The 25122-nt window shown below is 44.7% G+C and overlaps 1 protein-coding gene across 2 annotated transcripts in view; it reads left to right on the forward strand.

The window, feature by feature from the left end:
• Positions 1-25122, forward strand: part of LOC125305945 (thrombospondin type-1 domain-containing protein 7A) — a 109319-nt gene that overhangs the window by 14268 nt on the left and 69929 nt on the right. For both annotated transcript variants that reach the window (XM_048261025.1, XM_048261023.1), the window contains exon 2: positions 20735-21575. In XM_048261025.1, coding sequence (XP_048116982.1) covers positions 20735-21575 — 841 coding nt within the window. The remainder of the gene's footprint in view (positions 1-20734; positions 21576-25122) is intronic.

The raw sequence follows: 25122 nt of genomic DNA on the forward strand, positions 1-25122 counted from the left end.
TGCTGGGGTGGTCTTTGAACAATGTTCTCTGGATTTAACTCAACTGACCCAGGAGCGCCCTGAACCACAAACAAGCTTTCCTCCTTTCCTCCGAGATAACCTGGTCTGACCATCTCTTTGTGCCAGCGTCTGGACAGACATGGATAAAAAGGGCTCTACCTTCAGGCCACATACTGACAATTGCATTCATACAGACATGTACGTAAAGAATGTTGATTGGTTGGATTTTCTTTCTTGGATAGTTTCATTTCAATAAGTGATGGAGTCTGAATGAAGACTTGGCAGATTAAAAAAGCTTGATGACTCACAAGACTTGCTACTATCTACAGTGTCCCTCTTGGAAAGAAAAGGTGACTCTTTAGATTCTGACTGGCCTAGTTAAAGATTAAAGGCACCCTATCTCTTTGATAGCACATAACCTCATAACATGACGAACGGCACTTCTGCCATTGTCTGAGCGGCCCTCTATAGGCAATTACCTACCTAGAACAGCAGCCTTGACAACAATCTTGACAACAAAGGCTACTGCTAATGCTTTGCACATATTTATATTCATATATAATTTATATTACTGTTATATTACTGTAAATCATACCACTTTCTTAACTGTATACTACTGTCTACACTGCACTATATATCTTATACTGCTTATACTGCATCACCTGTCTATACTGTGTATATCACATTGCACTTCTGGTTAGACACAAACGGCATTTTGTTGTCTCTGTATCAATTGAATTCAATAGTAACACTACTGCACAATGACTGAGAGTGTCACTATTGAATTCAATTGATTCAGCCTGGCATGAAATAAAGTGATATCTAAAGAGATCATCTTTTAAAGTGGTGTGCCCAGGCTACGCGTTGTTTCTTAGACATACCTTGATGCTGTTACATTGCTTGGCTTACTCCAAGCCACAGAGTGCAAATGCCCCCCATTGTTAAAGCAAATGTTAGGGACTCCCTTTCGCCAGCATGGTCATTCAACAGGATTTCGGCCCAAGCTTATTAACAGGACGTTAATCCTCCATCTCACAAGGTCGTTTGCCTCCCCCAGCCGGGCACATGTCACAACACAATCTCATGGTTTCCACTGACCCGGAGTCTTCGCAATACTTGCGTTACGTGGTAAAACGAATATACACTAGAGTGTGAGTTTTTCACTGACGTCGATTTTTTAAGTGACAACACCTTTTCTGAGAAAAGACTATGTTATTTTAAAGACCAATAAAAAGACTCAAGATGTTGCACATTCGTGCTGATTTTCTCACCCCCTACCTGCTACGTCCGTGACCTTTTCTAACAGCTCCTTGTTACCACTATGATTTGATTCCTCGAACAACAGCTTGTTGTGCCTGAGCAGTGCAGCAGTGTGAATGTTCAGATTATGGTGTTGACATGATCCTCAACATGGCATCGATCCATGTTATTTTTTAAAAGACCAAAGAAATCTCATCTCACATTCTGTGTTGTTCTGTCAGATGTTGTTGTTTTATTTTTTTTTATTGTTTTTTTTTTTTTTAATAAAAAAATCAATGTTTTGTATAGGTTTCAGTGCACACATACTGGGTGTTTTGCCATTATGAGAGCAAGCCATGGGAATAACAAGAGATTTCAGATGCAGTACCATCTAAAATAAGCTCAGGTGGTCATACCGGTGGTGCAGTTGATGGAGGTCAGTGTGTCCAGTCCAGATCTCTTGCTGACTCTGTCGTCACCATCTTGTTTACCTGGCATGTCTCCTCACTCTTTCTTTCTCACTCACTCACTTTCTCTCACACATACATAAACACACACACACTCACACAAACACACTCACACAAACACTCTCACACACACACACACACACACACAGACACACTCTAATCTGTCTCTCACCTGCACACAAACAATCTCTCTCTCTCTCTCACACACATATACACACATATTCTCTTTCCCTGATTCTCTCTCTCTCTCTTTCTGTCAAGTGTTGGTGCCGTCCTCTGCTGATTGGCACTCTTATCCAGATATAATGGATTCGACACTCTTTCTATTTCTCCTGCATTTTCTCTCTCTCTCTCTCTCTCCCCCACCTTCCCTCCCCCTCTCCTCTCCCAGTCCAGGCTTGATGTGATTAAAAATAAAATGGCAGAAAGGTCCAGATGTTATGCTGGTTGTGGAGTGGGTTAGGTGTACTACTGCTGCTCGAGATAAGAGCGATTTTCCGCTGCTGCGGAACATTGATCTACTTGGACATCCCCCAACAACAAACGTCCCTGCCCTGGACGTCACGTCAGATTATCCCTGCTCCATCACCCTGACTGACAGAACGCGTGAACTTGCATTGAGGAACGGAACTGTTTCAGTTCAATTAATTCCAATTTCAGTTAAATTATATTGTATTTATAGGGTGTGCATTTCATTACATCTGACTGCAAAAAACAGAGACATAAACATCACTCAAAACAAACATCCACTTGTGGATATCCAATAGTAAAGAAAATTGAACCCCCCTGCAAGTCTGGCAGTTGGTCTTGCAGCTTTGTGGGGTTGGGTTGTTGTGGTGGATGGGCTTTATGACTGAATCCAGTGAAGGAGAGAGGGGATTGATTTTTAAAAGTCGCCATGTAGGGTAGTGTGTCCAAAGAGACTAACAGCGCTGACGGCTGCCGGCCAGCTGCACTCGGGGAGTGCGTTTCCGCCCGCTCTGAGCCATAAAGTAGGGAAGCAACCCAAAGAGCCTTGTGTGAGACAAACAAGCCCATTATCCGCACCAAGATATGGAATATGGAGCGAGTGCCCACCCGTCTCTCTCTCTCTCTCTCTAACCCTCTTTCTGTCTCTCTCTCTCCAACCCTCTATCTCTCTTTCTCCTGCTATGTGCACCGTTGTTTACACAGCATGGCAGAGTGCTGAAATCAAAGGCTGGGCCGAGGAGAGAGAGAGAAAAAGAAGTGAGAGAGAGAGAGAGAGGCAGGGAGGGAGGGAGGGAGGGGGTATGCATTCATCTCCCCCTCCCCCGTAAATGGGAGATGGCAGCCTTTATTGCACCCGCTCCTGCTGTGATCACAGGGCTATGGCGATGTCATCTCACAGGAAAGCGACAGAGGAGAGTCTGGGCTACTGCTAGATAAATAAATAAAGCGCCAGGTGTGGATGGCTTGGTTTTTTTTGTAATGGCTGGTAGAATTTCTGTGCTGTCTCTAGAGAAATGGAGGAACAAGAAGAGACAAAACCTACACTGCTAGACCTTAGGCATGTACGTATGAAAGCCTTTCTTAATGTGCTGTAAAGTATTCTGATCTAGCTACAGGTTATGTTCATGATTCCTTTGTGCTTTATACACTATTTACGTCGTGCCTGGAGGAAAGCCATACATTGTTTATTTCCTTAAATTATACAGCAACCATGTTTAATGATCTTATTAATTAACATATAGTTGAAGCATAATTTTGCTGTACAAAAGGCATACCTGAAAACAGGACGGTGAAAATACTTCATTGGCACTCTAAGACCAAAAACAAATAAAAACAACAACAAAATTGTATAATGTACAACCAGGCCTACCAAGCCTATTCTCATAGGCTGACTTGAACGGGATCTCAAAACTAAAACATCTGCAGCTCCACTGACCAGGGGTGCGTTTCCCAAAACCGTAGTTGCTGTTAGCAACTTAGTTGGTTGGCAACGGGAAATTGCATTGCTACCAACGAAGTTGCTAACTTTGTTAGCAGCTATGGTTTTGGGAAACCCACCCCTGCACTGCACTACAGTATGTGCAGCATAATTAATGAGTCGTACTCTAGACACATTAGCTCACGCACCCTCTCTACTTGATAAAGTCGTGTGGTGGCAGGTGGCATTGCACTGCCATGCAAGTCATCGGGGCATCTGTGGACACAGGTAATCACCAACTGTTTAATGAGTTTTTCACTGATGTAATAAGCTCATTAAACCGCGTAAGATCAGTGTAAGAGCTTTATTGTTGTAGGCCAGCCATAGATTACAGAGGCTTCAAACTGTATATGACGTTTGATTGTGGGGAAAACCCATGTGGGGAAATGAGATCGTGTTCAGCCATGACCTCTTCAGGAAATGTATTGAAGTCCACATTAAATATGCACGTTCTTGGTGGTACTTTTAAACTATTTCTGGAGAGCTAAATCCATGTTATGTGTGATCCTGCAGGTTCCGACCCAGGTTAAGTTACTGGCACTGTGTCCCATAGTATGATTAATTATTTACAGGTCCGTAGAGCTGCAGAGTGGGTTGGAGTTTTGCGATTCAGTCAGGGGTATGAGTAGGATACTACACCAGTCCCAGACGTCTGGCTGAAAATGACTATGTAAATGATCCTGCCCGTGCCAGACTCAGACTCCTTAGGTCTGACTATACCGTCTTTCTTGTTATTTTTGCTGAATGTCAATGATGTCTTTTCACCATATTCAGAGATTCTGTTTTTAGGCATGCCTTTTATGCTGCAAAATTATGTTTTGACAGTATGCTAATTGGTAAGATCATTAAACATGTTTGGTGTGTATAATTTAATAAATAAACAATGAATGGCTCTTCTTCAGGCAAAATGCATAAATAGTGGATTAAGCATAAATGAATCATGTTAATGAATACTTCAATATCTAAAAAAAATAAACAAAAAAAAACATAACCTGTGGACCAGAACCCTTTACACGGTGCATTAAGAAAGTCTTTCATAGCCTACATGCCTAAATCATTTACACATTTTGCAATGTAATGTCTGGAAATGTTTTTGCCTGAATCAAAGAGCATACGTTTAGGCAGATATCCCATACATTTTATCAAGCCATATATGATACCATATAAAATACATACATGTCTGTGTATGTGTATTGGTACTGTATGTACAGACATAACTACATGTTTGCTTATAACACAGCTTGGTTAAATTTCCTATTGTGATGCGATCAATTATTTTTAATTTATTTGCACACCTACAAAGTAGTTAGTCCTGCATGTTTAGGCCGTATTATGCTATTCATTTGCCCAACTTGAAGTTTAAATGATCTGACACACATTGCAACAGAGTTAGTGATCTGACAGGCAGTATAGCAACATTGTAACATGAGAGATGGCTTGCATGTGGAGTAAAGACAACAGTGATTTTACAAAGCTATAGGCTCAACAGAATTCTGGGACATGCTAGCTTGGCAACTAGAGATGGAACTAAGCAAAGATTGTAGAGCATTCCGCTCTAAGATCTTTGGAACTCACGATGGGCTTTGGCCATAGCAAACATCCATTGAGAACTTGTAACGGCAGTTTGTCCTGTAAATTGAGAAATTAGTCCGCTTTGTGTCGTGGCCATGTTACCAACTCAAACATGTGCATTAACTTCTAATACCCGAATGCTGTGTCGTCCATTGTCTCTTACTGTACATAAATACTGTATCTAGGCCCACTGACAACACAGGATGTTTGCATGTGCATCTATTCAAATAATTGAACTTGAGTGAGTGACTCTAGATATGTCCACAAGTAAGCATGTGTACCGAATGTCCATGAATATGCCCAGAGGGGGTGCTGGGGTGGAGGTGTGTGTGGAAGCACGTGAGTGTGTGGTGGGTAGGTCTAAATAACGAGATTCCTGTCCGCCCTCCAACCACCTGACGAAGCCCAAGCACTTTAATCAGTCCATCTGCTCATTAGCATAGAAGCGCTTAAGGCCATGAAGGGGAACGCAAAAGCATCGCGCCAGCCGGCCAGCCAGACAGCCCACCAACAATCCAGTCAGTCAGTAAACAAACCGACCTCCCTGTCTTATCTCCCCTCTTCTGCCTCCAGGGCTATTTTGGGCCAACCGAGTTATGACTCTTTTTTTTCTCAAGTGCTTCCCTTCCCCTGTTAAGTAGACTACAGAGCTTGAGATGGGTTTCCCACAGACCCAGGTGTGGGAGAGCTCGCTTTGGTTGCTTAATGCGTCCAGCCGATAGACTTCGTAATTGAGCCCTGCTGATGGGGTATGCAGTGTGATGGGTGAGGTGACTGTGAAGTCGGACGGTCGGGGTGGGGGGTGTGTGTGTGTGAGGGGATTGCCCAGCTCCTTGTTCAAAGATTTCTCCTCTCTGCTGGTATTTTCTGGGTTCTAATGTAAATATTCTCCCACTGCCTATCCATCCTGGGGAAAGTGAGCTGTTAAAGTGCTTTATAAGCTCTGTCTTCTACATTTATGTGCTCAGATTAAACCATCAGGAGTTATGTCTGGGTTTTTTTGTCTCTCTCTCTCTCCTCCCGGAGAGCAAGGACTCTGCTGGTGAATTATTCAGGCTTGACATTGAGCTGATTACCTCATTGTTCTCAGCGTGTGTGCATGTTTGCCTCTCAGCAATTTAGTCACCACAGATTCGGAGAAGACAGAACAAATTTGTGTGTGTGGTGTGAGTGTGACTCAACTAAGAGAGTGATGATGCTTGAATGTAAATAAGATATTTCATGGACAACCTCAAAATGTTAAGCTGGCAAATAGTAGTAAACCTTCTGGACAGCCATCTGCTGATGCCACCACCACTCTGACGTTGGCTGTTTGTGAGGCCTGCTCAGTTGTGATCTTGAACATCATTCTGACTGGCGTTATGGGCCACTAGGCAGAACAAGGGGAACATGACAGCTGCAGAGGCTAATGGGGATCCTCTCTGAGCAACATATATTGCATTTGACGTTTGATACGGCATGGCATAGACAGAGAGAGCCTGGAAATGGCCAAAGGAATTTGACTGGCACAGCAATAAAGCAGCAAATGTTTTGTAAGGCAAATTTCAGCATATAATAGCACCATCACGTCTGGTCTTGAAATGATTATTAAGGACATTTTTGATAACAGGCAAGGAAGGGGCTGCTATTTTTTCTAGTATTGAGAATAATGGACCTATTTAATTACATTTCACTGCACTGGTCTCTACTTGTCAATATCTCCACTTAGTTTATTTACATATCTTTTCAGTCAGGCTTTTCAGTTTTGTACTTAGCAATTTATCTGCCAGAAAGGACATTGCAATCAGGTTTCTCACGAAGTGAAATAATATCTGCTCTCTGATAAAGCTCTACTGATAGATAGTGGCCCCAGCTGTGGCACAACTGGCTGGGGCACCTGCACCATATACGCCGGCGACCCGGGTTCGATTCCCGCCCCTGGTCCCCTCCGGATCTCACTCTGACTCTCTCTCCCACTCACTTCCTGACGCATTAAAGGCATAAAAGCCCATAAAAAATACTTTAAAAAAAGATAGATAGATAGATAGATACTTTATTGATCCCCAAGGGGAAATTCAAATTCAATTCCCAGAAAACTTAGTCACTTTTAAAGGGAAACTTGGCAGGATTTCCCCCTCTGCTGGAGAAATTGTGCATTATGCTATTTCAAACTGTGTGAAAAGGTAACGATAAAGCACATGGATTTGTTTACAAGCTAGCGAACGGTTAGCATAAATTTGGCAGAACTATGTGGATGTTACAAGGTAAGAAACACGATTTAAAACTAGTTTCTTGTTTCTCACTTCTCTTTCCGGGACGGTAGTCTCAATGTTGCAAGGTTGGTTTTTCGCCTGAGGACGCTAGGCGCAGCGGGGAAAGTCACTATTTTCACCGGAACAGGTCATTTAACCATCCAAATGATTTCTAAACGGGTTTATTACGTTGAAATAGTTGCCAAGTTCCCCTTTAAACGTGATGCTAGTGTAACTGAGGTTGTAATTCGTTCGCCGCTCTCGGCCCTCAAACCCACCAGCTCAACACACCGGCATGGGAGTCGAACACTCTAACCACTGAGCTAAAAGCCCAGGCTTCCAACTCAGCGGTCAGAAGCGTTCTTAAGTCTAGGGCTGTGAAGATTTACACGGGCAACTAGCACGCTAGCTCAGTTCGCCTCCGTTACAGTCACCTCCCTAAATCCTCACTCCCATCCGGGTCATGGCACCACTGTAACCGAGGTCGTAATTCGTCCGCCGCTCACGACCCTCGAACCCGCCACCTCGACACACACCGGCATGGGAGTCGAACGCTCTAACCACTGAGCTACTGTAAAAGCCCAGGCTTCCAACTCAACGGTCAGAAGCGTCCACAAGGCTAGGGCTGTGAGGATTTACACGGGCAACTAGCGCGCTAGCTCAGTTCGCCTCCGTTACACTAGCAGATGAGATGCTAATGGTCTAATTCGATTCAATGATCTATGCTAGGTTGGAGCTAAAAACGGTATCGCCAGCCTCAGAGAGCGGCTGGATGAACTGGAGAAATGTAAAAATCAATTGTTTAACTCAAGGGGAGGTGGAAAATGAGTGTAATTCCCCAAATGGTGGAATATCCCTTTAAAGGAGAATTCCAGTGATTTTCCACATAGATCTCTTTTCATGTTAATGTTCATGCCCCCAGAGTGTAGCACTGTAGCTACCTGGTAGCTCTAGCAGTTGGCTGCAGCAACTTGTTTTTTTCCCCATACCAACAGTACTCGGTTACCTCGAGAAACAGATATCTATGTAAAAAATCGCCAGGTATTCTGCTTTAAGGACTCCTGTGCAATGTAGCTTGAATGCTCATACTCATTTTGCAATGTAGCTTGAATGCTAATACTCATTTTGTAAAACATATCTACAAAATGAATGAATACAATGTAAAATGTTGATAGCTTGACAAACAAAATCAGTCAACCCACAAGCCACTTTTATCTCATGTAAAACCAAGAACAGATCCAAAACACATTAGTCCTTCCAAACATTAGACCAGTCTAATAGTATAAGTATATATACTTTTTTGATCCCGTGAGGGAAATTTGGTCTCTGCATTTAACCCAATCGGTGAATTAGTGAAACACAAACAGCACACAGTGAACACACAGTGAGGTGAAGCACACACTAATCCCAGCGCAGTGAGCTGCCTGCTACAATGGCGGCGCTCGGGGAGCAGTGAGGGGTTAGGTGCCTTGCTCAAGGGCACTTCAGCCACAGCCCACTGGTCAGGGCTCGAACCGGCAACCCTCCGGTTTCAAGTCCAGAGTGCTAACCAGTGGGCCACGGCTGCCCAAAGTAGGCGATGCATGTGAAGATGCAGAAGTATGTTGTGTGTCTACCTATTCATGTTGCATTAGAGTTTGTTCACACACACACACGATATATGTGTCTGTTGTGGTACATTGTGAAAGTGTTGAAATGCAGTCTGCAGTCCATACTCCAGTGGTTGGTGCCTGAGGCTTAGTTGGCCACAGCTCCCACATTCTCCCGGTGGGTCTCCCTGGATGACTGCCTAAGCGGCATCCTCCACAGGCCCAGGAAGGGGTGCGGAGAGAGAGATAGAAAGGGAGAGAAAGAGAGTGAGAGAGAGAGAGCTCCTTCCCACCCCTGTCCTACATATGTCTCTGAGAGGTGCTGAGATCTCACCATCCTCTCTGCAATGGTTTTCATTCTTCTCTTGATCTCTCTCCCTACCCCCTCTCTATCATTTTGGGCTTTTGGGGGAGATGGAAGCCTGTTTTACACTCAAAAAAAATCTCCCCTTTGCAGATTATTTCCACCTCTCGGCACTTTTGAAACAATCACGTATGATTGAATTTCATGTGACAGTTGACATGAAAAAACAGGCTTCCACTCCCCACATGTGAATTCCATGGCAAGATGTTCCATCGACTTTTTGTTATTATTATACATGAAAGGAAATTGAAATGTCAAACCTAGACTCCTCCGAGTGTCTTCCTAGAATGTTCTGTGCACAGGAAGTTAGTCACTGCCACTTTGCTCCGGGTCAGTTTGAGCCCTTTGACTAACCAGGTCAGGAGGAGCGTGGCAGTTTGAGACCCGAGTGCTCGGAGTTTTGTTTGCCCGTCACGGTACACACTCATGCTCAACATATCCCTCTCACACTCCCCCAGGCCGTGGATATGTGACTGCTGCATAATTGACTTCAATGAGTTCATCAGTCCCTGATATATCAAACAAGAAATATTCTGAGTTTTAATGGTTAGAGTTTAAAGAGAGACATTTAAAAATCAACCTAGCAGAAATCGCCCAAGGATGACCTATTACATGATCAATACACATATCAATACACATATCAAAATAATTATGAAATGTATATATGCCCTTAGTTTTTTAAGTAAAAATTCAGTGATATGGTACACGTCTTGGAGGCTTGTTGTTTAACTGCATGCAGACAACCGACTGTCGTATTGCATTGAATGCTCTCTGACAGTACCCTAGAAATCCAGAGTTCTCGTAAAAGAACAAATTGAATTGTCTCTGCGAGACACTCTAGCAATGAGTAATGATGCACGTTACTTTTACCCCTTGCATCGCGAGGAACCAATCACATCGGTGTATCTGATATACACTGTAGGCGGGCCATGAGGTGAGCTAAACAGATGACGACAGCGCTGCAACGAATCAGTCAGTAAACATTGGTCGTAGTGTTATCCAATTAGCCTGGCTAACGTCAGACCACATCTCATTGAGATGGGGTCTGGAAACTAGACATTCATTTTCTCGTATTTGAAACGTGGTTTACGAATGCCCAGAGCTGTTTATTGGGCGCTCCGAATGTCTATCAAATGCGTCTGTACATAACGGCTTTGGTGTGTCGTCATCGTCTTGCTGCCCTCCCTCCGTTCAGTGATTGGTTCCTTCGTTGAGGTGAAAACGAAGTCCATAGAATCCAGGCTGCCTAGCAGCGTGAATAAAATTGCTCACGTAAGGCAGCATGGGAAAACCCAGGCTATTATCCAATCGTGTCGAATTCTGGAATCAGTCAGTAAACACTGGTCGTAGTGTTATCCAATTGTGTGCAGTGAGATGAGAGAGATTTCAAATGCATTAGGGCTGGGACAACGCGTCGATGTAATCGATGACGTCGACGCAAAATATGAGCGTCGATTCGTCAAGCATAACGTGTGCTGCTAAATATTTTTAATTTTACACCTTCAGTGTTTTCCATACGTTGACTAATCTGTGGCTGGGCACCACGAAATCAAAACCGGCCACCACACATTGATAGAACACATTGTTCTATGTTGTAGGCCTACTGTTTTAAAGATAAGATAAATTAATTGAATTTTCCCTGAATTTCCCCTTGGGGATCAATAAAGTATCTATCTAGTTTCATTGAGCTGCACTTTTTACTCACAGCCTTTCCTTGCCCCTCCCGCTCTCTCTCGTAACGAGCCCGCTGCTCCTCTGCATGTGCATTTAACAAAATATTCACGATTGTTAGTACCACATAGAAGCACTGCATAGAACAGTGGGCTAAATTGCTATTAAATCCGCTTAGCATCGTGACCATGCTGTGCAAATTTGTTAAAAACTGCTGCATTAAAAGTTAAAGTAAACTCTAAACTCTGCTAAGGTCTTATCACAACATAATACATTGAGGAGACTAAACTAAGTTAAGTTACAGTATGCAATCAAGCAGTATCTCAAAGCTAACGTTAGAATACTGTTTGGATGTCAAGTTTAGCATGCTTACTTGCAGCTGCTTGTATCATGCAGGGCTCATTTTATTGACTCGGAATGTTTGCAAAATCCCGATGTAAATGGAAAAGTGTTTTCCAAGACTCAAAAGTGCTTGTCCAAAGGAGAGGATGTCCTTGAGGATGCCCCCCTCAAGTTGGGCCATTTTCATTATTCGTGGCCAGACCCTTTATCCTTCTAGATAGATAGATAGATACTTTATTGATCCCCAGGGGATTACCAGGGTCTGGATTTTCCAGGCTACTCTGTCCACACTAAATCCATAAAATATACCGGTCTATTGTGTCATATTTCCCATTCAAAATAGCAAGCAACAGAAAGAAAATAGAGGCGTCTGACAAAAGTTCTGCTCAAAATGTGCCATGTTGCCCTGCAAAGCACTGTCCTGTCATGTCCAGTTAGGACAGTCCAATTGAAAACAATGTCATTAAACGGATTTTGTCACTGATGCTCGCTCACATCACATGCAGTTAGGACATGGTATTAGAAACAGAGAGATTTGAAGTCTCTAACTAAGCGTGTGTTTGGTCGGTCAGACAAACAAGGCGTGTGTGTCCTTAAGAGGATCAAAGGAAAAGTGCTGATGACAGAATCTCGGGCAAAGTAGCACTTCCCTCCAGGGATCAGGAGTCTTAAACTAGACCAGAATGTCTCAAAAGCATTGCTCCACACAGTGTCAACAAATCTGTTGTCCCTATCTTAAAAATATTAGTCCACATTATTTTGTAATCATCACCAGGGGTCTAGTGGTAAAATAAGAGGTGGGTAAACTATGATTTCTGTGATCATGCTAAGGTAGATTACGCCAGGCTGTAGTGGTAAAATAAGAGGTGGCCAAACTATGATTTCTGTGATCACGGTAATGCGGATTGCGCCATGCAGTATCGGACTTTTAAAAAAGGCATTCAGAGCATGTTTGATGATGGTGGAGGTTATTGTCCCCGTCCAATACCAGAGGTGTTAAATGGTTTCTAGAGTGTTGATTAGTGTACATATTGTGAATGTGAATAACACAGTGTGATTTTTGAATGGTGAATTGGTGAATAAACTCTTTTGAGAGGTGGATAAACTGTATTCACTACACTACACTCCACTACAGTTCTGATCATCTCAATGTGTTGAAGCGGCAGAAACCAAAACAAGCTGTAGGTTAGCCTTAGATTGTCTGTGTCTGAGACCTGATTACCAAGGTCAAATGTTCATGCAACCTTTCACCAGATAAGAAGTCCTACGAAGTTCTAACGTCTTGACACACAGCAGTCAAACAAAGGACTGGTAGAGCTTAACCGGATCACTGAAAGCTATGGGAGATATTATTATCAAGGTGAGCTTAACCAGACCACTGAAAGCTATAGTCAAGGTGAGATTGCATTACTAGATGTGAAAAATGTGAATGTGAGATCAGCAGGGCTCAAACACGTTTTGCCACTGCAAGGTCATTTGTATTTAGATGTTTTGCTTACATAGAGCCTTTTATTGGAAGGTACTATACCCCCTAATCCTCTATTAAATTATGGACTGATGCATTGTGGGAAGGGCCTGTCACTGCCTCCAATCTAATCTTAGACACAGGTGCTTGAGAGGGTGGGAGATCTTGCTGTGTGATTGTACACTTTATCTCAATAAAGCGTTCTATTGGATCTAAGACCTCCTTACACAACCCCCATCCCCCACCTCCCTGACGCCACCCTCCACCTCTTCATCTCTCACTTCCACATTTGAACCTGTGATCATGCTGTGCATCTCTGACAGAGAACCTCACGTGGGTGGAGTGCTCTTTATCTGGAAACAAGTCATCAGGATTCAGTACCAGACCTACAGTGCGGTATTTTAAACTTGCCGTTTTTGGCTCTTACCGTTTTGGTGTTGGTGTTGATGTATGGTGTATGAAATCTCACAATATTAAAAAGCAGTGGCAAGGTGATGTAAAAAATGTAAATCCTGATGGATGAGTCGCAAAAGCATCTCAGCTCTGAAACTCACATACAGTGTAAAAAAAATGAAAATGAAAAGAACATGAAACATTGAATTCAGACGAACGTCATTCCCATGGCATGGCATTGTCAGGCGTAGCAGGGCCTCAGTGATTGGTCAGGTGGTACACATTGGCACCAGCCCCCCCTACAACACACACACACACACACACAGCCTCTTCCCCCAAAGAGCAAATCCAATCCTTGCAGTAGTGGTACGGTGTGTTTACCAGCCGAGGTCACTCTTGAGAAAAGGCTCCTACCTCTCTCTCCTTGTGGACTAATGCGTTTTATCTAAAGGGCAGGCTGGCCACATTCTGCCCGGCACTCTGCTGAAAGAACCCCACCCCCCCCCCCCACCCACACACACACACTTCCCCTACCACCCTCTCAGGGGCAGCTCTTTCATGGAAGTGCCACGTACGATTGGCGCCAACAATGCACCGCGCCCTGGCTTACTATGAACTGTCATGGCACGGGGGCGAAGATGTGGCCCTGCTGTGATTTCTTCATTTCTACCTTCTGTGCTTCTTTTTTCCCCTCCTCCTCCTCCTCCTCCTCTTCCTCTACATTTCTTTTTTCCCCTCCTCCTCCTCCTCCTCCTCTACATTTCTTTTTTAAGCTCCGTGGCGGAAATGTGTTTTTTTTTTTTTACCCTAATGGTATCTATTTCACCTCCTCTGTGGTTCCAAAACCCTCTGTGAGAATGATATCATAAAGCATTAGAACAGCAGGGATTTACACGCATTGTGTAATAAACGCGCACTCCTTCAGACTGCCAGAATCGGATAATTTTTTTTTAACAGATCTCCCAGCATGCACGGTTATCTCGCCCTTCCAATACAACCACCTTGTCTTCCAGACAAAACCGTGGAGAACGATTAAAACGTTTAAAGATTGAATCATCGGATGCTCCAGCTATATGCCCACACATTAAACATGTTAACAGCTATTAAATCTAATGAACGAGTGATGGGGAAAGATCTCGCACACTGGAGTGCTTCATGAGCCGACCCCAGCGAGCCACTAGTGGCTCTGTGCCTCCTGTTCTCCACTGGTGTTGCTGTGCCTGCAGTTAGCTGCCTTGCTTCCTGTTCTCTCCACTGGTGGCGCTGTGCCTGCAGTTAGCTGCCTTGCTTCCTGTTCTCTTCTCCTGGTTGCGTGTGAAGGAAGTCTCCTGTGGGCTGATCGTTTTCCCTCTCTGCTCGCTCGCCAATCCTCAGGCCTCTCTCTCTCTCTCTCTCTCTCTCTCTCTCTCTCTCTCTCTCTCTTCCTCTCTCTCCTCCCTCATACACTCATGCCCTTCCTGTCTGCACACCCATATGAATAATGCAGGCGGCTCAGGGTCTGCGTAGGGCAGTGAGTCTCTGAGCGGCGGGGCAACCTCATCCCACCCAGTTTATATGCGTAGACCACTGGCTGCCCTGTTGATGCCCTCTCTGCCTAGCCCTCTCCTCAGTGCGTTTTGCTTCATAGACAAAGTTGCACAAATACACACATGCACAGACACACACACACACACACACACACACACACACCAGACAAACACACACCAGACACACACACACTCACGTCTGGGTACATCTGGTTATAGCATGAATGTTTCATGGCAGGAGAAGGCAATCTGGGGGAGATGGCTGAACTCTGTGTTTGTTTGTGGTCTTATTGTAGGGTTGCTACGGCACCGAAGCATGGTTCCCCTTGCCGCTTCACTTAACGCAGCTATTGTAGTCCTGCTGGTCTGATTGCTATGCATTGTTGGATATTGAGGCCGGCAGCAGCACTTAAAGTAAATGCCTTCAGGGGGATGGTTGTGAAATCTTTGTAGCTCGGGTTGCCTAATTGATGCCGCCCCACTGAACCTCCGAAACATTTCAAAGGCTTTTCACACAACAAGGGCCGCAAGTGGAAATAGAAAGAGTGACCTTTTAAAAGGCAACTCAGTGTGGTCACAGAGAGAGCGTCTGATCTCTGAGAAGAGAAAGAATGATGGGTGGACACCAGGAAGATGACATACCGACAAGAATGACAAGATTGATATGTGCAGACTAGTCGTGGGCTTTGGAACAGCCTGAAAGTTTATGAGTGGTTATGAGTAGTTTAACATGGCTTCCATTAAATTTTCAGTTTTTTGGGTGTCTTGTCAAGGGTGATGAGGGTGGAAATATGAATGTGTAATTTTAAAGGGGCACTCGAACTGTCAAGGGGAGAGGGTTTCTTTTTTCTAAAGGAGCAGATCATCAAAGGAGACTCTTCAAACCTAAGGGCCAGAGAAGACATAAAAGAGGAAAAGTGTTAAATTTAGGTCAAAATCTGATGTGCAAGAAAGACAGTTTGCCAAACGATTTTGGCTAATAAAGACATGGCTAAAGGCAATGGTGACCTGGAATGGTGAGTTATTTAGTAGGAAATTCAAAGTAGTTCAAACCTCTCTCCATAAATTTCATATTTTGCCTCTGGCAGCCTTCCACTCTTTATACATCCCCTGACGTCTTATTGAAACCTTAAACTAAAAGATGGTCGTTCCTAATTTTTTATGAGGAAGAAAGAGAGCATCATTTGGAAGTAAAATTAAGTTAGAAGAGGGGGAGGAGGGATCGTTTTTTGAAGATTTTGAGGAGCTCAAAAATATGTTTGATATGTACACACAGCATGTATATTTTGTGGGGTAGTTCTTTTTTAACACAACAGGTACATTTTATGACAATTTGTACCAAACATTGACACTGTGTCCATAAGGTAAATAATTTATTCCACAACAAACCTTTTTGGGGGATATTTGGACTGTCTGTAAAAACACATCCTCCAAGTCTGTATCAAAGGTTAGACTCCTGTTGCCCTCCTAGCCCTCATCATAAGTGTCTCTTTATCAGTAACTGAGTGAATATTTCATCCTGCAGATTTTTTAATTTCCCTGACTAATCCCCCTGGCTGGCGGGTCGGCCGGTTATCCTCTGTGAAGTAGGGCAAGTGAGAGCAAGAGAGAGAGAGAGAGAGAGAGAGAGAGAGAGAGCACCAACGCTGACGGTAGGAACAGCATCAGAAAAAAAGAGCACCCCTTTTCCTTTCAACGAGCCCTGGAACTGACAGCTCGCTCACTCCCTCTCTTCTCTCCTTCTCTCTCCCCTCTCTCTCTCTCTCTCTCTCTGTCTGCCTAGCGTTCTTCCATCTACTTCCACCTCAAGCGCCTGTCAGACAGCGAGAAACATGGTGCTTTGTCAGTTGGGATTACCTTTAACCTTGGCAGCTGCCAGCTCCTGTGGGGAGAGGGGGGAGATCCGGTGTACAGGGAATGAGACTTGTGTTGGAACCTTGATCAGTACATGGCTACCGCCGACGCAAACACTAGTGGCGTGACCTGCGCGGGTGAGACCTCCCGTGTCTGTGGGGGGGTTAAGTGGGGGGTAGTGGTGGTCAGGGAAACACTTGTTCATTAAATGAGGCCTGATGGTAGAGACAACATCTGCCCAGCATCACTCAAGACCACTGCTGGCCCACAGCCACATCAGTCAAAGCCACTGGAACCCCAGAGAGGGGACACTAACTAAGGCCATTACCAGCATTTGGTGGAGTTGTCCTAGAGGGTAGACCCTCGAGAATGGCTGTGTGTTGGTGTGTGTGTATAGTACAGCTCAGTTGGAAAAAATGCTCTCATTTCCAAACAAGCCACCTGTGTTTTATGCCCCAGAGGCCTTCATTCTCCAGTGCTGACGTTTTTCTTTTTATGATGTTTTTTATTGTGACTAGTTGGCTAATGGCAAATTGATGACGTGCCAAAGTAAACAAATTATGCTGCTAAGATCCAAGCAGAGGTAATGGCTTATGGCTTGACTGTTTTGTGGATTTTCATTTTTCTGTTCCGCTGCATATTATTACAGGAGTATTTGCATCAAGCCATAGCACTTCCTCCCCACCCTCATTTTCTCTCTCAGTGCCGGCTTCCATTTGCACAATAATCACTGGCAAATATCCAGAGATTCACACACCGAGAGGGGATGCCAGAGACTTTAAAGAGAAATCCCATTGTTTGTGGCTAAAACGATTTTGTGAGCGGTGTTTGCGAACGACGTGCCGCAGAGAAGATTAGCCCCAGGAAAGCCTTGGTTATTTCCCTCCATGCCTCTCTCTCTCTCTCGCTCTCTAGCTCTGTTGCTCTCTCTCTCTTTTTCCTGCTACTGCATGTGCCTTTTTTCTCCGAGACCCATTACATCCACAGTCTTATTTATCGGTTTGGGAAAGACAGGGACACGAAAACAGAGAAACAGATGGTCTGACAGCCTTTGGATCTGACAGGCACAAATGCAAGTGTGTGTGTGTTGGGGGTTGGTGGTGGTACAGTGAAAGCTCTTGGTCTCATTTTGCCTTTGATGTGCTGGGGTGTTGTGTGGGAGCCTGAGTAAGCTCAGCTGCAAGCCGTGAGCACAGAGCTGTTAGACACGTGGGAAGACTCGGCAGACGTTGGACCGTGCTGCTGCCACCGGTCTCACTCAAAGTTCCGGCAAACGGCCATGGGTGCAGACATCCATTTAGGGCCTCTTACACACACACACACACACACACACTCGCGAGCGCGCGCACGCACACACGGTGGCCACTCCTGCTAATCAGGAGCCTGTGTGGGGGCCTTGTGTAGTGTCACTGAGCCGGAGTGGAGTGGAGGTTCTTCCTTTCACATAATGAGGTTCTGTAACCCAAAGGGAAGCCTTGCTACCCACACTCGCATCGTGTTAACCCCTCTGCCACATTGCCCGCGGCTATGCTCCAATGAAATCGATCAGGAGTGCAAGAAGGGGGTCATCCGGCAAAAAGGGGTGGGGAGGGAGGGAGCGGGGGGGGGGGGCAGTGTCATCCAATTATCATTCATGACTTTCTCTCTGCTCCATCTCTGTGCTGCTTTCTCTCTGCTCCATCTCTGTCCTGCTGCCACTGATTAGAGCTTGGCCTGTGGACAACCGTGACGGCACAGAGATGGCCAGGCCTTGCGAGACGTACCGGGGACCCTCCGAGCTCACAGGCGTCCATCTTCGGGCAGGCTTATTTAACGTGACGTTTTCTGATGGGCTGTTTAAAGCCCTCAACAGCAGCGCTGGCTGTATTACGAGGGCCTCGTTAAGTAATGGCAGCATCCATCACGCGCCCCAAATGCTGACTGCGGAAGATGGGGAACGGGGCAGGGCAGCGGGGGCCCGTGGCGGCCGGCGTGATGGACTGCCGTCATATTTTACGGCTCTGAAGCTTCGGTTTAGCTGAATGCGATGTGATGTGTCCAGGGCCTGGCCCGCAGTCGGAGTACTCTGACATCATCGATCCGTATTGATTGGCCTCTGCCGCCTGCAGATGCGAGATAGCTGCGCTGGCCGGTTCATCACTTGACATTTTTATCGCCTCAGTTGGCTTTTTTCATAATGATCTGTAAACGGCTGCCCATAACCAGCCTGTGATACACTTCTGCCTCATATTAATGGAGTCCCAGCCCCTTCCCAAGGGACTGTGAGTACAACTGTGAGTCATATGTTTTAGGAAATTGCCTCTATGTTTCTTCTTTAGACAGATATAAGGCATTGATTTGCTGGTTCATTTTAATCACAGATGCTTTGTGTTGATTAATTGACTCTGTGCTGCTGACTAAGCAATTCAGGTGCAAAAAGTGAAAGTAAAATATTTATCCTCAAATAAAATTCTGTTATGTTTTTGGAAGATCATATATATATATATATATATGCGAAAAGGCCTAGTGTATATTTGAACTGAATTATATCTCCCTTTTAATTGATCAAATCTGCTCTAAGTGGTCTGTGGAGTCCAAAAGAGAGCTGGCTAGACCTATTCAGTTCTGCCTTCTGTCTCACAAAAGCAGCACTTGACACACACAACAGAAAAAAGACTGCCAGATGCCTGATTTTAAGTTTCCTTTCAGATTCAAGATGAATGGCTCAATTCCTTTTGAGTTTGATTTAAGTGCTCTTTGGTCCAAGGTAGAACGTCTAAGAGGCAATGTAGAGAAAGAATTCTCTGATAGCCGAGGCACTCCTTAATTAAAATGTCTTTATTACAATGAAATGACATGTCCTAAAAGGACAACTTTAAAATGCCCACGCGTAGCGGCATGGGGCCTTCTTCAGGGCATAGTGAAGCAGATAGGAAACTGATCTTATAAGGGCAAACAGAAGCAGACACACAGGTTCTGAAAATCATTGGCATTTTAAAGTTGTCCTTTTAGGACATGTCATTTCTGTAATAAAGACATTTTAATTAAGGAGTGTAATTCTCGGCTATCAGAGAATTATTTCTCTACACTGCCTTTCTTTAATTTTCCTTAAGTTTCTTTAATCTAAATGTAGGCTACTGTAACAGAGCTATGCTAGCCTAGTGGTGTCTTCTTCCTCTGTCATACTTTTGATTTTTCGACAACTGAGCAGGAAAGAATTGAACCCACGTAGGCCTAAACGACAGTATCCATCAGTTAGGCTGCTTAAACCCTGATTTTAATGCTGCCTAGCACAATATCCAGCTCAACTATAATTCTATACACCAGCCTACTGTAATAATTTGTATATGTTATTTTACCTGTAATGCAGTGAATCATTTGATTCTCCTGCACCCGCAAACGCACCTCTCACCTCCTGCCCACCTCAGCATAGAGCTTTCAAAACATGTCCCGCGCCGCACTCTTTTGCGTCACCACCTGCGGGTCCTAGGGTCCTGCGGAGCTCCCGCAGGAGTGCAGACCTCTAGTCTGCATACCTTCTTGGCTCCTACTTTGTGGGTACAGTGCACTGCACACTGAAGGGACGAAAAAGACTTCTATGGTGGCTATACATCTGGCAGAAGTATTCTCTATGTCATTACCTCTTATTAATCTCAGATGTGAATGTATAAAATGAGATTTAGTTAGAAAAAGTTTAAAGTTTGTTAGCTATTTTGGTAGTATACTATTTGCAGTTATGGTAGAATCATTCCTAATTGATATTCCATAAAAATAAAAAAAACATTTTGGTAAGTTGCTCTGCATTGGGCCATTGCCATGATCTCTCTGCTCATGTTTATGCTGGCTTCCTTCAAACAGTTCATTCTGTAGGCTACTCAATTAATTTAGAACATTCTAACATTCTAAGCTTTTAGATGTGACAAAATGTCTAAAAACGGCAATTTCTCTGTGGGGATCAGTGAAGTGCTCCATCTCTCTGTCTATTTCCCTGTTCACTGTGTAAATGTTTACAGGATTGCACTGTATGGCTGTACATAATGAATGTTCTATTCGCATCCTTGTGATGGACTGGTCCTCTGTGTGTGTGTCCGCAGGGCCATGGGGCAGGTGCATGGGCAGCGAGTGTGGCCCTGGGGGTAGCCAGAGCCGAGCGGTGTGGTGCGCCCATGTGGAAGGCTGGACCACGCTTCACACCAACTGCCTCCAGACGGACAGGCCGCCCAACCAGCAGAACTGCTTCCGCGTGTGTGACTGGCACAAGGACCTGTACGACTGGAAGCTGGGCTCGTGGAACCAGTGTGTGCCCGTGTCACTGCGGACTGGTGCTGCTCGGCCGGCTGTGTGCCTCGAGGGCGAGGAGGGCATCCAGACTCGGGAGGTGGGCTGCGTCCTCAAGGCGGGCGCGGCTCCCGCCCACGACGCCATATGCGAGTACTTTGAGCCCAAGCCGCGACTCGAGCAGGCGTGCATCATACCGTGCTCGCGTGACTGTGTGGTGTCGGAGTTCACGCCCTGGACCTCGTGCTCCAAGACCTGTGGCACGGGGCTCCAGAACCGCGTCCGCAGGGTCCTGGTGCCTCCCATGTTCGGAGGCTCCGCCTGCCCCAATCTGACCGACTTCCAGACGTGCAAGCCAGGCCCCTGCGAGGGCCGCGACAGCGTCTTCAGCCTCAGGATGGGCCGCTGGAGCAACTGCTCACTGCCCGTCACCCGTACCACCAGGCAGGCGCGGCGCCGGAAAGGAGACAGGAAAGAGCGAAAGGGAGGTGGTGGGGCAGGCGGCGTCAAGGACCCCGAGACCCGCGAGCTCATCAAGAGCAAACGAAACCGCAACCGGATGAACCGGCAGGAGAGTGACCTGTGGGACATCCAGGTGGGCTACCAGGCAAGGCAGGTGACCTGTGTACACAGGAACGGCAGCACTGTCGGCCTCAGGTGAGAAGCGCTTGCTTTAGGTATTTGTATCCCAGATTCCCTTCAATAACTCCATTCATTTAGAGGAGACATATTGTCTCCTAAACAGCAGGAAAAATTCTGCAGGAAGTAAGAGGTATGGGCTCTGTGGCTGTCGATCGATGTGATTGCTGTGATCCTTTATATGTGCTTTGCTACCTTCATTTATTGTGCTTCCAACAGCTCCTAAAAATATAGGCAGTTACAGCCACTAATCGTGTTTTAAAAGTCATTCTTCAAAGGCACTCACAATCCATTTTTCTTGTCGCAAGTCGATAAGAAAGATGGTTATTTCTTGTGTCTGTGTCTCTGCTGTGCTGTCAGAGCAATGAAGCACTCCCTGTTTTTGATGTCTACCTTTTGCTGTAGAGATGACAAGTCTATATTAACCTGTGCCAGATTTCCCAGCACAAGCTTGATCTGGAGCTGGTGAAAGTGTCTAGAGCGTAGCAGCAAAAAGGATTTCGCAGTACACCGTAGAGAAGTCTGTTTTAAAATCCACAAAGTAAACAAAAGGAATGTTTATGCTACTGTGTCAAAAGCTCAAGATGAGGAATTGAACAAACAGTAATTGCACACAAGAAAGTAAACAAGAGATGTCTACAGTATATGGACACAGTTGGAGGACGAAGAACAAATCGCATGAGAAGCAGTCTTGTTTACTATTCTGTTTACTATGATGCAATGACAGAGTTGAGTCATTCATTAGATAGGCTTCGCTGTGTCTACAAAAGAATAATCTCCAAAAATCACTAAAACTGTCGGTAAGGCTCAAGCTAATCGACCAGAGGGTCACAATGCACTAAACACAACGGCTAGCTTGTATGTAACAACAGCTCAATCCCATTCCAGCCCATTTATTCTTTATTCTCTCTGGCCAATCTGCTTGTGTGGGCTGAAGGTTATGTCCAGCCTTAAAGTGGAAATGAAGCAGTCAAATAAAACAGATGTCTATAGCACTAGTTAAATATTTAAATATACCATAAATACAAATAAAGTCAGAAATATGACCCGTTATTCAGAATAAAGCACAAACAAGTTGCATTAATTTCAGCCATGTAAATCTTTGTTTTCAGAAAATGATGACATCACAAGAATGGTTGGTACAACATTCTATGCTGTTTACACAGCGGCTGTCATAGCCTCACAGTTAGCTTACTGCCTCAACAAAATGGATATGGACGAATGGGATAGACCCACCAATGAGGACAGGCATCCAATTGCCTATGCTTTTGAGCCAGTAAGAGCAGTGGGAGTTTTAGTGCCCCCAGAACCTGACTATGGAGGAGAAATAGATGATCGAGAGAGAGAGGTGTATCTGAGCGCACAGAAAACAATCGGTGAGCTTATGTGGGGGTTGTGTCCCTATGTTCACTGACATGGCACACATGGAGAGTGTCTGCTGCCAGGAAATGAACCTGGGACATCTCATCCGAAATAACAGATATATCACGTCCAATCCTACATGCCAAATGCTGTCATTAGAGCGAGACGTTGGAGGTCGCAATGCGGTCGCTGAGGGACATCCGAGCCGAAACACTGGAACGCCCAATAAACTGCAGTTAACCAACTAACACACTCTTGATAGGTTGTGCGGAGGTGGTAGGATAGGGGACTACACTGATCAACTGAGACTACACTAATTTTTACACCCATACTCAGTTGTTCTGCAATGTTACTACAAGCGGCACATCCGTGCATTTATTTACTTAAAGTGAACAGCTTGTTATTTTATGTCAGCTTACATAAACAAATAAAAACTCAGACGCCTAGCCTAGTCTCCATAAACAACGTCTACCCACAAAACCATGCCTGTCACAATCACAGACCTACAGTAGGCTACTACAGAGCCTACACAAGTCAGACGTAGGCTAGCGTACCCACAACAGGTTCTCACCAGGTTCGCAAGTCTCTGCAAATAGTTTCCACTACTTCTTGAGGGAAACAAATGCAATCATCGATACTACTCAATCACAAAAAGAAACCTCTTACTCACACATGAGAAGTTTGCTCCCCCGAGTTTATTCACCAATTCATCAACGATGCAACTGCATTTTCAGGTCGCGGTAAGCCACAAATTGTGCGAGAACATCCCAAACACATTATTGCAACTGAAGTTAAATCTAATTAAGTACTGTCTCTGATAGGCCTACAGGCTACATTACAGCGGCCCTTGTTCTTGTACAAACACAAAAACAAACATCAACAGAATTTGCGTAGGCATATTGAAATAAAGTGAACGTCCGCTAATGGATAAAACATCCACGGTCAAACGCTAACCATTCTGATGACGTAGCGCCTGCATTTTTAAAACATGGCCGCGCCCTTGTGGCGAAAGTCGTTATTGACATGTCATTTTTCAGTGAAACTACTTGAATTTCGGGTTGAAGGAAAATCCATGTATCTTCAAAAATGAAAAAGCAACCACAAAATGGTCACAGTTCTCACAGCTTCATTTACACTTTAAGCTGTGAGGAGGAGTGGACTTATACCCTCCCACAATGTTGTGTGTGTGTTGATTCTCTTTCACCAAGCATGCCTCTTCAACATATAGCAGACTGTAAAATATATCAAGTGGATGTCAGCAGCCTGGACAGTTTGTTATTGTGAGGTGGATGAGCTTCTTGTGCTCTTGTGCTCTTGTACTCGTAAAGTTGCCTTGGCTTGGGCTGCGCTGCACTGAGCAAAGACCAAACTATGACTGATTGCCTAAAGGAGAAGGAGCCTTCTTACTCTTGCGAAAGCTTTCTCATGTGACTCACTCTTGTCATAGGTTTTTCCCTAAATTATTCAAGTAAAGCTTCTTATTTGTTCTCAAATCACAGTATGTTCTTTTTGAGATCATCTATACTGCACCTCACACCACTCTTATGATCTGCAGTAAAACAAATCTAGTGGCCTCAACGGCTTTTCCATGGTTGGGCTCCAAATAGATATCACGTGTCTGTGATGCCCACAACATTCAGGCTGTCATTGCCTCATATTTTACCCTCTCCTCTTCTCTCACCTTCTGACGTTCCCGCTCGTTATTTGTGAGATAAAATAGTTTAATTAGGACTTCACATCATATTACACTGCATCTTACAGTATGCCATGCTTACTCTTAAAGGGAAACAACCTAGGGTCTATTTGTGGATGATAACGAGTGTACATTTTCGTTTGGGAGCAGAACATCATCAATCGGTGCAGTTTTGAGTAAAACTAGAATATGAATTTACAACTGAATAGCCTTTGGGGGCAACTTCGCTATACATCGCTCTTTTAAGCCATTAACTAAGCAAAAAAAATATGAAACATGTATTTTACTATGGAAGGAGTCTCTGCAGACAAGTTAATTACTGAATGCAGCAAGCTATTGTCAAATGATGCAAAAGGAGGAGACTTCAGTACTCGACTTGTATAGACATAGTATAATATAGTTACTTAGTTTCAAGCACTAGGATTTGCAGAAATAACACCGCAGCTTTTCGGGTGCTGTGTTCAAATCACTCCGCCTGAGTAGCAGTGCTTCGCCTGAGTGAGAATATAT

This window comes from Alosa alosa, chromosome 13, assembly GCF_017589495.1.
Source record: "Alosa alosa isolate M-15738 ecotype Scorff River chromosome 13, AALO_Geno_1.1, whole genome shotgun sequence".
Lineage (NCBI taxonomy): Eukaryota > Metazoa > Chordata > Actinopteri > Clupeiformes > Clupeidae > Alosa > Alosa alosa.